At 36.9% G+C, this 13,266-nt stretch overlaps 1 protein-coding gene across 1 annotated transcript in view; it reads left to right on the top strand.

Moving 5' to 3' along the window:
• Window positions 1-13,266, top strand: part of LOC146616162 (glypican-6-like) — an 88,273-nt gene that overhangs the window by 36,958 nt on the left and 38,049 nt on the right. The window contains exons 3-4 of the mRNA XM_085374903.1: window positions 1,630-2,021; window positions 6,408-6,573. Coding sequence (XP_085231029.1) covers window positions 1,630-2,021; window positions 6,408-6,573 — 558 coding nt within the window. The remainder of the gene's footprint in view (window positions 1-1,629; window positions 2,022-6,407; window positions 6,574-13,266) is intronic.

Here is a 13,266-nt window from a genome sequence, read left to right on the forward strand (position 1 = left end):
TGAAGTGTACCTCTGGTGCAAATTACTGACCTCTGTCATCATTTTAAGTGGGGGAACTTGCACAATCGGTGGCTGACTAAATACTTTTTTGCCCCACTGTAGTAGTCTACATGTTCATAATAGTCCACAATACTGTTTAAAATAAAACACAAATAGTAAAATTTCCTGGAATCAGTAGCTGGTGTGACAATATTAGGACAACATTATTTTCTTTCTTTATCCTGAAGTATCCCAAACGTGTAGTTTTGCTGCTGGCTTTGTCCACACCTCGCTTCCTACCATCTAAAATCTAAGATCTAAAAGTACTTTTAATCAGTATTTTTATATGAACAATAAATTAACTGATAAATGTGTAAAATGAAAGGTGTGTGTGTGTGTGTGTGTGGGGGGGGGGGGGGGGGGGGATTTTTTTGTCTCTTTTTATTTTACATTTTGATTCAGTCTGTGTCCTCCCATCAACCCTACTCCAGATGCAGGATGCAGCTGCTACTTTCACTGACAAATCACAAAAGTACCACATAAGACAGTATACAGCCCACCAGAAGAGTTATGCATTTTGTCTGGCACATGGCTCCAAAGAAATCCAAGTGCAAGACTCGTTGCTCACATTTTGCCATGTTATAACTTGGTGATAATATGGTAATATTCTTCATACAGCTCTTTCTGCTGCCTCCAAGGAGCAAAATATATCAGCTGATACACTTAAGAGTTCACGCTTCTTTAAAGCTTTGGGTTGTAACCATAAAGCCCACTTAGGAATATAAAAAGCTTTCAGTTTTATTGAATTGGAGTCTGTACTGAATCCTCTTTTGACTCTCTTTGCAGTTAAATGTACAGGTTATTTAAATTTTCATTCTGGCCCTTCTATGCCAATTTTATTGTTATTTGTAGCAGATGGTCAGAAATATCATCTAATCCCACTTTCTGGCATGTCACAGAGGTCATGAGACAAACAACAAGTGAAGTCTAAAAAGGAGAGTGCAGACTCATGCAAATGCTGCAGTTGAACTGCATTGTGCTGTCATAATCATGATGATGGAAAGTTTATTGCATTTCACAGTGGTATGCTTTTCACCATATAGAGAAATATTCATATATGCAAAGTGTTTTATCTGAACTGTAGATTCTTTCTGTCAATGAACAGTACAGGAAGGTGTTTTGGGTTTACATGAGTGATATGGACAATAAAGCGAATACAGAGTTTATTATTTTCCAGAAATATATAGGGGAACTTCCCTTTGTCATCAAAAAACGAGTTTACTGCAAATAAAAGTCAACAGAGCTGTGATCTCAGTTCAAAATGAAAACGGCATCAAACGCTATAATTGATTTCTTTGTTTGTTTTATTTTAGTGTTTTCTGGCTGTTGTCATATTTGCATTGCAATCAAGCAGGCTTCCTTTTTAAGCAGCGTTCTAGATTGCAATCAGACACATTTAATGTCATTTTGCTGTGTTTCTGTTTAATTGTAAATGCAGTGAAGGTTCCCAGTGCATCTTGTCAAACCATGTCTATGTATGACATGTACAGAATAAACTGACACCACCGTACAGAATAAACTGAGACCACCGTCACACATGAAATAAAATTGGACAGTAATAAAGGCTTTTTCTGTTTTCTTCTAATCCAGAATTTTTCCTGGAGCTGCTGGAGAACACGGAGAGGTCCCTGAATGACATGTTTATGAGGACTTACGGCAAGCCTTACATGCAGAATGCAGAGGTCTTTGAGAACCTGTTTGCTGAACTGAAGCGCTATTACACTGGAGGGAATGTTAACCTAGAGGAAATGCTTAATGACTTTTGGTCACGGCTGCTGGAGCGTATGTTCACACTGCTCAACTCCCAGTATGTCATCACTGAGGACTATCTGGAGTGTATCAGTAAGTACACCGACCAGCTGAAGCCCTTTGGAGACGTGCCCAGGAAGCTCAAGGCTCAGGTTACCCGCGCATTCATCGCTGCACGCACATTTGTCCAGGGGCTCTCCGTTGGCCGGGAGGTAGCCCAGAGAGTGTCTAAGGTAAATGTTCTTAACCCTTTAAATTCTTTAAAAAGCACACATTTGCCCTAGTTTTCACATGATCAAGTTTTTCCCAGATATACTTTCAGAGTAATTCGGATTCTCTCAGGGTATGTCTTCAGAAAATTTAGTCCTCAAGGTGGCTCGTTCATGGAGCTGTCTAGAAAACATTGTTGAAGGGTGTGTGGATTGCTCAGGAGAAATTCCCAGACAACAAAAAAGGCGAGAAAAGAAATGTCTGCTATCGCTGTTTATTGCTCTCTTGCCTTATATTTGTTCATCCAGTATATAGAAGTCATTAATCACACTGTTGCCTGTGTATTCAGTTTGATGCAAAGCAATCTGTATGCAGTTCCTGCAATACCATACTGCCCTGGGAGTGTATGTAGGGCTGATCATGTACAAAGTGAGATTAAAGGGAAAGCAAAAGGCTAAGCCTTGGATTTAGTCACGCTTAACAACAATGTTGTTTCTACACTGTCATTTGGGTTCAGAGAAGCACTGATTCACAACATTGCGAATCCACAGCCATCCTCTTTGGCTTCTTTGCTTTTTGTTTTTTCAATACAGTCTATCAGCTAGATTTGATTATCATGTCTATTATGAATATTTATAGAGCCACTTCCCAGTAGGCTATATAACTAAAAGCTAATGAAAATATAGAAGCCTTGAATAATGAGAAACAGAGGGCAAATGGAGAAGACACTGCTGTACTCTTATAAATCCACCATTCATTTGGTCTGTTAAATCCCACCATACTTGAGCATTAACCACGTTCCCTTCCTTTCCCCTGAGGTCCCACCCTCCCTAACAGTAGTGGCAGTGAGGAGCATTTAGCCACAGAAGATGTGTTGTTAGTATTCATTTAGAGTTGTACCCTGCAGTCCTTAGAGCCCAGCGTGTCCTAGCTTCACCTCTTGACATTTCAGTGGGACCTGAGATCCAGGTCATCTGTCTGGGACTGCAGCCCTTTGATCCTCAGGGTATAAAGTCATCACGAGAGATTGGGTGTAAGCATAATAAAAACAGACACCATGCCAGAGGTGTCTGTTTCTCAGCGCTGCTAAGATGTGACATCCATGCTTATTGCTCCTGGGATATACAATATATTGAATTAAAGTAGGTGATGTAGCATTTTATTGCTTTTCACAGCTTTGAGGAAGCGCAAACCTGTGTCTAGATCTCATCAGCACAGCTCAGACTTGTGCTATTTGTAGTGAATACAATTTAATAATCATTTTCCTAGTTGACAGTTTTTAGAATATCTGAAATGTCATGCAGGTAACTAAAAAGAATACTTCCATTATCTGAAAACAGTCTCTGTAGTAATAAACTCTACAGAAACAATTTGCTCTTTTGTTCTGGAAAAAAACAAAAAAGAAAAAGAAAATGATCTCTGTTTTTTTATTTTAAGTCACAATATTATAGTTATTGTTAAAGGAAGTCACGTTGGAACTCTTATACGCAGCAAAGTGTAAGGATGGGTGCATTCTGAATATGTATTATTTGATTAACAACAATATTTTGATTGTCATTCAAAGCAATATTGATGTGTTTTCTGCATGAATTGTTTAATGGTTATAGAGAAAGAGAAAATGCACCTTTCTCTTAATTGCTCCAAATCTAAATTTGTGGAATGATGAGGCACCACTGTATTTTTCTGAAATTGTGAAAAATTTAACTTTTAAAATGTTTTTTTCAATGAAATTGATAAGTGAGCACCCATAAATACTGCTAATTCAAACATTACTAACAGTGATTATTTCTCCTCACGGCCTTGTGATCTACAAGAAACCTTTGTTGACTGCCCTGAGCTGCTGCCTTACACCTGTGTCAGGTGATACAGATGCTTGCAGAAGCATTTTTAGAATATTCAGTGTCAAGTTTTGTATTTGACGCCAGTTGTCTGCGAGTTGATGTGTGGGGGTTGTCTGCTAGTGAGGGCAAGTATGTCTATGTATAACGTGTTTTTCTTACGTGCCTTCCTCTCTTGGTGATTCTTAGCACTGCACTGTGAAAGAAGGGGGTATGAAAGAAGCAGGGCTTTGAAGCACATCAGCTGTTAAGACATATCACTGAGAGCTTCTCTAATTTGTAGACTTTGAAAAGGTCAGCCATGTTTTTTGTCTAGTCCAGGCTTGACTTGTACTTACTTGGCTTGAGTGAATGTTCAAAGGCAAAATGGCAAAATTGCAAGAGAGCTGACCACAAATACCATTTTTTGATTCACTGCACTTAGCTGTCTTCACAAAAAAAAAGTAAATAATAAAAAATATATATGAAAAAGAAAATGAATGGGTAAACCTTAATTTTTAAGATATTTTTTGTCAGGGTCCTGCTTACACCTCTGATCTGCCAGTTCCTCAGAAGCCTTACTTTTTGCTTGAAATCATTTGCCGTGGACTTTGTAGTACAGTAGTTCTAAATTTTCAGTTTGTCGCTGGCATGTTGCTTATGTTGTCAAATCTTGTTACATAAAACATAAGGTACTATTGTGGTATGAACACCTTCACTTCCCAATCCTTTCATGTTCTTAGCACAGGCTTTTGTCCAAATCAATTTACAATAAGTGCACTCATTTTACACAAAACAACAGCTAATTTTGGTGAAGACGTCGCTGTGCATCGCTTCTTTAAAACAAAAAGAGCTGTGATGCTGCATTATAGCTGCTTTTCTTGTATTTTTAATGCAGTGAGACAATAATAAGTGTTAGTGTAGTGTAAAAAGGCACTTTTTCCAGACTAAAAGGTGTTTAAGATTTAAGAGTCTTGTTAGTTCATGAAAATAGCTCATTTAATTTTAAACATCTTAACAGGTCTTCAGAGTGCAAGTAACTGCATACTGAGAGTAGGAATAATGAATGCTCCATATTATAAATAATGTCATCAAATGTTTTTTAGCAGATCGCATAGTGGAGTTTGTATTTGCTATGAGATCGATTTCCTCACTATGATTTCAAAAAACACACACTAATGACATTTTGCACTTTGGTACTCCCACAGTCTGATAAATGACTTGAATAGAATATAGCAGCTGATGATCCAGCTGATGGTCAGCTGTCTTCTGTAGTTTTTTTATTGTGAGTATTACTTCAGGATCCTGTGAATGAGAGCATTTTTCATTGTAGCTAACTTCCCGCTGTTTGTCAAAGTAGCCTAAAGGTTAATTATCAACCAGGGGTTTTTGTACCCTAGAGGGTACTTCTGCAGCTTCCAATGGGCATCTGGAAGGATTAGTAATTTACAATCAAATCAAATTAACATTTGGAACATGAGAGGTTGTGGTAATGAAGGGTTGAATTCACTTCATCTGGCAGGGATGTGTGGTTTTGTCTGGGGGAAAAAAAAACACATGATGCCATTCCATGGTATCGTGAGTTATCCTGCTGGCGGCAGCTATCAGAAGATACACTGGTGCACTGTGGTACACTGTGGTCATGAAGGGTTAAACATGATCAAGAACAGAACTCAGAGAGTCTATGATATTTAAACCATTCTCAGCTTGTACTAAGGAACCCTCCATACCATTACACTGCCAACAATAACCAAAAAGTTGCTGCCATGTGATTGGCTGATTAGATATTTGCATTAAGAAGCGACTGAATAGACGTACCTAACAAAGTGGTCACTAGTTGTATGTCATAATTTGTCCTATTAACTTATTAAAATAACCCTGTTTTTGAGTCGCATCGGTTATCTGTTAAACAAACTGTAGTGAAAAGCTGAAACAAACAAAGGTGCATCTTATCTCTTGCTTCACTGTTTATCATCTTCAATATCTATACATGCAGTCACTGTAACATAATGCATTTCAGAGGTGTTTAATTGTCTGTTTCCTGCAGCTGTTAGCCTATTACTATCAATGCTTGTATGTGTTTTCATACATGGAGACAGTTTATCAGGTTATCTATGAAAGCAGATTTTTCTACTTTGCCACTTTTGTCTTCTTTATTAGCTTGGATTTTTACTTTTTCATTAGTGACATAACCCTACATTTTAAAATAGAAATTATATTCCATAGAGTGGGGAAATAGATATTTGACTTTATTTAAAGACTTGTGGTTTAATTGCAAGCCAAATTATCCTATGTGAAGTGTTCATCGGCAGTGACTGATTGCATAAGAACGTTCTTTAAGTCTTCAGTCAGCAAAAACGGTCTCTCTCTAGGGCCTTTGCTGATTAATAACTGAAACTTTTTTTGACAATAGGACAATAGCATTATGGTAAAACTTTGCAAAAGTTTTCTACTGGACAGTTTTCTTGTTATAAATTACTCAAAATTCTTTAACTGGCACAGTTACTTTAATAAAATAGATTTATAATTACCATATATTTCGTAGGTGCTACTAGATACTAATGACCGCTGTCACATTCTGTGTCCTTGCAGGTTAGCAGCACTCCAGCATGTATTCGAGCAGTGACAAAGATGCTGTATTGCCCCTTTTGTCAGAGTATGCCAGGAGTAAAGCCTTGTAAGAATTACTGCCTGAATGTCATGAAGGGCTGCCTGGCCAATCAAGCTGATTTGGACCCAGAGTGGAACCAGTACATCGGTGAGTTTTTTCAACCACTTCCCCAGCCATTTTTATTTTAACCTCGACTCTGCTGTTCTATTATTTCTAAAGTAACATACCAATTAAATGTGTTGCTATAAATTCATGTCTGGGCATATGGTTTTATAATATGACTGAATTGAACTAATGGATGTGGGAGAAAAGCAGAGAAAGCATGTTACATCACATGAGCACTCACAGTAAAGCAGATTGAAATTTTCACTTACATCATCACTTTTAGCTTTTCCTTTTTGCTGCTATACACAGGGTTATATTTTAATTGCATACCAAAAAGTGACACGAATTGCTAGCTGGACAGATAATAGTATGAGTTGAATAATCTTTTAAGCTCCCTGGTGTAGACCAGAGAACTGTAACTGTGCTTTGAAAGCAGTTAAAAAAGTAAGCTGAAAGCTGCACACTGGGGTGTTGTTTTGGGTGACGTAGGCAAAAGCTGTAAACCTTTTAAATTACAGAGAGTAACTGGATTAAATGTTAATATTACAAATATTGCTTTGTTTTGCTCAAACCTTAATCATAAAGCAAAGATGCTTTAGGCACGGTGAGACCTATGTGTTCAGGAAGCAAGAGGAAAAGGGCGGAATAATTGGAATTATGTGAAGTGGCCTGGTAGTGGATGCTTATATTAAACATGGCCAAAGTTTCACATAATGAGGTCAGCATATATGTAAGTAATATATAGTGTATAGTATAGGCCAATATGTAGTGTAAAACAAGACTGTTTGCACATAGGTTTTTTGGCTCTTTTGGCTACTGGATCTCACTAATGGCAGGGTTACTCTGCAGAGTACCACCTGCTGTTCAAACCTTCTGATTCCAGTGAGCAGCCAATTAGAAGAAAGTTAGCTTTAAGGAAGTGTGGGCATAGGGAGGGGTGCTCAAAACATTTTTTTTCCACAAGAGTCTACGGATTACTATGGCAATAAGCATAATAGACCCATTGTAAGGAGCACTTCCAATACTGAATATTTAAATATAACAAAATTCATAGCACTAAAATGTTTGAATCCACAGTACTGCACAAGTCTTGAATCAGTCATCATTTCTTTTCATTACTAGGAAAATGGAAAATAGGTGCAGCTGCATATTGAAACATGCAAACATCCAGAAAAATACAGTATATGAAGCATAAGTTTAAGTTTGTACAGTTTTAATGAGCTTGAAAGTCAACGCTTTGTATCACCACCTTCATTCTTCAACACAGTCTGAACTCTCTGAGGCAACCTGTATTGTAATTTCTTTAAGTAGTCTACAGAAATAGTTCTTGAGGCTTCTTGGAGGACATTCAAAGCTCTTCTTTGGATGTTGGCTGCCTTTTCTTTCCATTATCTGTCAAGATGATCCCAAACTCCTTCAGCAATGTTCAGGTCAGTGCTCTGGGGAGGTCAGTCTATGGCTGAATGTCATAGACTGACCTTGTGTGTTTTTTCTATCCAGGTGTGATTTTAGTCAATTGGCAATGCGTTTATCATTGTCATGCTAAAAAATAAAGCTAAACAGACACTTTCCAGATGGTATTACATCCCAGGTTAATCTGAAAGTGCATTTCTTGCATTAATAATTCCATCAGTTTAGATGGAATTAAACACAGCTGGATACAATGCAGCTCCAAACCATCATAGAGCCTCCACCATGTTTTACAGATAGCTGTGGACATGCTGGACTGAAAATTCCAGCATCTTTAGATAAAGTCTGAAAGATGTTTAGAGGGCCTGTAGAACTACTTGAAAATGACAACAAAGTCTGGCTCAATACAGAGAAATGAGGTATGACTCAAAATTTTTTGCACAGTACTGTGTGTGAATTAGAGTTCCACACAGTTAAAGTCATTGAAATGAAATTAGACATTACATGTTTCTGTCTTGGTGTTTTTTCTGTGCTTTCACAGCATTGAACTCTTGAGTAGCACCATAATTTCATTGAAATATTATTAATTAATAAATAAAATATTGAAAGGCAGCTTAGGTCAAAATGCTGACTGCATCAGTATGCGGGGATATACAAATCCTTGTGTTGCATTGCAGAATTGGACTTTCTATTTTTAGAGAGGCTGCAGCTGGTGCCGTGTCATTATCATATTTTGACAACATCACTTTCATTGACACTCGCTGGGCCTTTGGATAAGAAAGTGCTCTATTTGTCATTCTTCTATCATGATTCCTGTGTGAAAAGATTTTATTCATGGGATTCTGCTCTCCTGCTGGGCTAAATGGTGACTTGTAATGGGGCAGACATGCTCCGCAGGAAGTGCCAAGTTTTGTGAAGTTATGTTCCATAGAAAATTGTTCAACTCAGAGTCAACGAATACAAATAGAAATATAATATTTATATATTTATTTTGGTATTTGATAGAATGCCCAGCATGATGGTTCCTGCTGTCAGCTAGATAGGCTCAGCCCATTGGCCTGAACAAAAGCTACAGTATGATGGCGAAAATGTGACTGTTGTGAGCAGGAGATGGATTCAGAAGTTTGTATTGCCTTTTTTTTAGTACAAGCTATTAAGTTTTCTGTTTTCATCTTGGTGCATACTATACATGACTCCTATCTATTTCTGGAGATTAATATTTAAAAATAATCATATTCTTTCTGTTTTTACTGAAAAATATCTCTGTATTTTAGGTTTGGGTAATTGTCTTGCTTTAAAAAAATGAAAATAATCAAATCCTCTTATGATAGGGCTGGTTGATGAATTGATATATGAACAATATATTTAGTAAAAAACATGAGCATATTTTTTTTCATCTGCACTAATAAATAAATCCATTACAGATTTTGAGCCCTAACACTTAGGTCATTCTTGTAAAAGTTTTTCTTTTTTTCCAGTTCACTTCAGTTCTTGTGAGCAGCTCCTCATATCTTGACACTTAGAAGTATTGTACTGACATTGTAGTGCACAACCATCTGGTCTAAGTTGTGACCTTGATTTATCTACACAAAGTTTGCCAGTCTTTGTGAGATCTACTGGGACTGTATGGAGCAGCAAATCAAAGCAATGAGCAGCTCAAACAGACTGAAAGCTGCACGAGTAAAAGCTTCAGTGCTGATTCACAGTAAGTCCTTCAGTGCTACGTTACAGAAAGTCGTTTTATTCAAGAAAGTATATTAAGCAGTAGATATTGAAGATGATAGTTTAATTTAGCAGTAATTTAAATGTTGCTGAAAAATTGCTTAATCTACAAAAGGATTCCACAATGATTATTAGGATTATTTTGTAAATCTTTGTTAATCACCACAGTAGTTTCAAAATCAAGCATTTAAGAGATGATTGAAGTGCAGACTTTAATCTTTAAATCAATGGATTTTTACAAAAGTATCGCATGAACTGTTTAAGAATAGCTATAATTCAAGGAAGCACTCTTATAACACTCCGATTGAGAGGTCCCTGATATGATGCAAAAGCATCATATCAGGGACCTCTCAGTGCACATGAAAAAATGTTCTGTGGCATCAGTCATTCATGTGCAAAAAATAAATAAATTTGGATTTATTGACATTTTTTGCACCTTGCAGTGTCCAGCAATATGGGTTTTGCAAATACCAAACAATCCAAACACTTTCAAATCCACATCAAATCACATTCACACTTGCACCTATGGGTATGTAATGGGATTTTTTTAACATCATTATTTTTGCCAACCTTTTTAGATCAACTTTGACTTAATTATTAGTTTATTTTTAAATCTTTTAAAGCTTACGCTATCTGTCAGCAGAAGATTCTAGACTGAGCATCGTCCACACTTTTGATTTGTTGCAAAAACAAGCCTGTGACCTTTCACAGGGGGTGGTGGAGATGCTGGAACTTGTTATCGCCTTTGGTAAAAAGGCAAATGCCTCAGAGAAAATGCCTCAGCCTTCCTACTTTAACAGACCGGGCTTTACCCCCAGAATCGACAAAATTGACAGTGTGCCTTATAATCCGATGCACCTTATAGTCCAAAAAACACGGTAATTTTATTTATGTTATTGAAAGCACTGCTGTTTATCAACTAATAGAAAAAAATTTTATAATTTCAAACTCGTTGCTTTTACTTAATCAAAATAACGAAACTGATTATTTTGAGGTTCAAACCAAAATATTGTTTAGGAATCATGACTTGCATCTTAAATATACTTTACTGAGGATTGTTCGCAATTTTCAAGCAACAAAAATAACTTTTGCCTACAGCTTGTGGGATTTTTGACTGAGGATCCAGTATTGAATGATCAAAAATTAAACACTGCAGGTTGCCTATTGGTACCTTTGCTCCTGCTGTTGCTGCAGCCATTGAAGCTTAGTAACGTGTGAAATTGTTTGGTAAGAAACATCTGTCACATTTTATAGTCGACAGAACAGGGCACCATCACAAGCTGTAACAGCATCACAATTTCAGAATGCCACATATATTATTTATCCTAGCTGTCAATCTCTTGTTAATCTCAATCAGTGTATTTTCAAAACCATGCATCCTGTTCAGGGTCACAGGAAGTTGCCAAAATGAAGCCTTGGAGTGTAACAGAGAGATTTCACAAATAAATATACCCACCCCCACTGATAATATAGACACTATTTCACTTTACCTGAATTTCTTATCAGCCAAAAACAGGGAGAATTGTAAAAATAATATATACATTTTTTTTAAAAAAAATGATGTTTGTGTTGCATTTGCACTGTCTGGTTTATCGAATTTTACTAATAAATTACAACATGAATGTTATCTATTGTTAGTTGCCAGTAAGACTGCTTTCTTAAAACAAACAAGTCTGTTGGACTCCTAAATCCAATAGAATGTCTACATTTACTTCACTAAAAAAATTAATTTCTAACATGGCGCCACAGTTTTACATTTCTGCCATTAATTTTGTAGCAATGTTCATTTTGTCTTTATTAGAGCACTTGTCAATTGGGTTATTGTTCCCTGGTGCAGATTAAATGCCAGTTCTATATCTTTTGGCTCTGACATTTCATGCTCATTATGGGATGAAAGATTTTCAATTAGCTTGAAGTCTAACCACAAAAAACGGTATTGACTCGTCTCTCGGTGTTAAATTGTCAGGAAGGTTATTTCATGTTCTACACATGCAGACAAATTACTGTAATATGTAATCCCATGTAGATCACAACTATGCTATTACTTAGAAATAAGAAGCTTTGGTTTGAATGAACTCAGATCACCTTCTGCTATCACATACTGTTGCGGACTTCAAGCTGCGATATTCATCTTGATTCTTGTGGCATCTATTCAGACCAGCTTTATGTTCAAGATACTGGGGAGGTGAGAACTAATCCAACCAAAGAGGGAGAAATCCTTTACACCTGGAGGCTGTGCCCTTGATAGTGACAATTTTCCTCACAACACTGCAGGAAATAACACCCTCTGATTAAATAAATTCAAACTCGTGACAGAAGTTGAGAGAGAGAGAGAGAGAGAGAGAGGGAAAAAAAGGCCAGTTCACAGCCTTACCTCCATTTATCTACAATATGAGTGTGAGGCTGAGAGTGACTGTTATGGCATCGCCAGAAGCAAACTAAAACAGATGTGTGTACGAAGAGCAGCCGCACTGCTCCTCGGAAATGTGAAATGTTTAGAAAGCGCTACTTTTGTACCGCACTTTCACAGGAGGAGAGAGAAAAAATAACTGGTTCAACTTCCTCGCTTTTGGATGTTTTCTTTGATGTTATGTTCGAAAACAATTATTTGCTGTTAAGGCTAGAGTAATAAAAAAGTGACAGGAAAAATTGCCCTCCACAATCATATTTTTCCTTTATATTTCTGTTCATGAGACAGAGGAATGCAGATGCATCCCAGTGAGGAGATCTTGAAAGTTTTCTCTCCTTTACACAAATAGCATTGAACGTGTGCTTGCTGTGTTTGCCTCTAAGCAAGAGATTAATTAGACAAGTAACTAAAATCTGACCAAGAGACTTAATTTAGAGGCTAGAGCTTCTCACAAGCTCCGCTAATATCCGATTTAAATATGTTGATATCATGTTGTCATTTCACATTAATTTGGAAAGATGCTGTTCTTAGAACTTCACTTGACAGAACATGAACAATAGCATTCATATGAATCAATCAGCCATGCTTCTACTGTGAATACAACATAATATTTTTCATGTAGGAACTAAATGGATAGTTATGGTTTTAATAAATATCGTTTTTAATGCCATGCTGCGATATCTATTTCTTCTTTAATGTTACGCTGAATAAATCAAATCAAAATAAATCATTCAGTAGATTAAATGGACTCTGCTGCTGAGTAGCCAGTCTCTAATCCGTTTGTTCCCACTGGAGAACAAATCCTTGCTGATTTCTCACAATTCCACTCCTACAGACAAGACTTGCTCACTGCATCCAATATGGGAAAAAAGATGCCAGCTACTGTATCCACACAAAACCTTATTGTTATGATAAATGTAATGAAAAAACAGTTTATTTTGTCAAATAATTTGTAGTTGCTTTCTATACACCATTTATCATAATAAACACGCCTTTTTCAAAAGCAGTCTGCGAGCAATTTGATGAGATTAAAGGTAGGATTAGATTTTAATTACACGAATTAGCTGAAGCATGGAGCGACTGAGGAACAGCTGTCAGGCTGTTCACCACAATCAAAGGCTGCACTGAATACAGTCAGGATGCACGTAGGATGCATAGATCATGCTGCTTTTTAGATAGATTGCCTATTTAGC

This window comes from Diplotaxodon limnothrissa, linkage group LG16 (genome assembly GCF_057381915.1).
Source record: "Diplotaxodon limnothrissa isolate DT_005_m linkage group LG16, D_limnothrissa_male_GT1.1, whole genome shotgun sequence".
In the NCBI taxonomy this organism is placed as follows: domain Eukaryota; kingdom Metazoa; phylum Chordata; class Actinopteri; order Cichliformes; family Cichlidae; genus Diplotaxodon; species Diplotaxodon limnothrissa.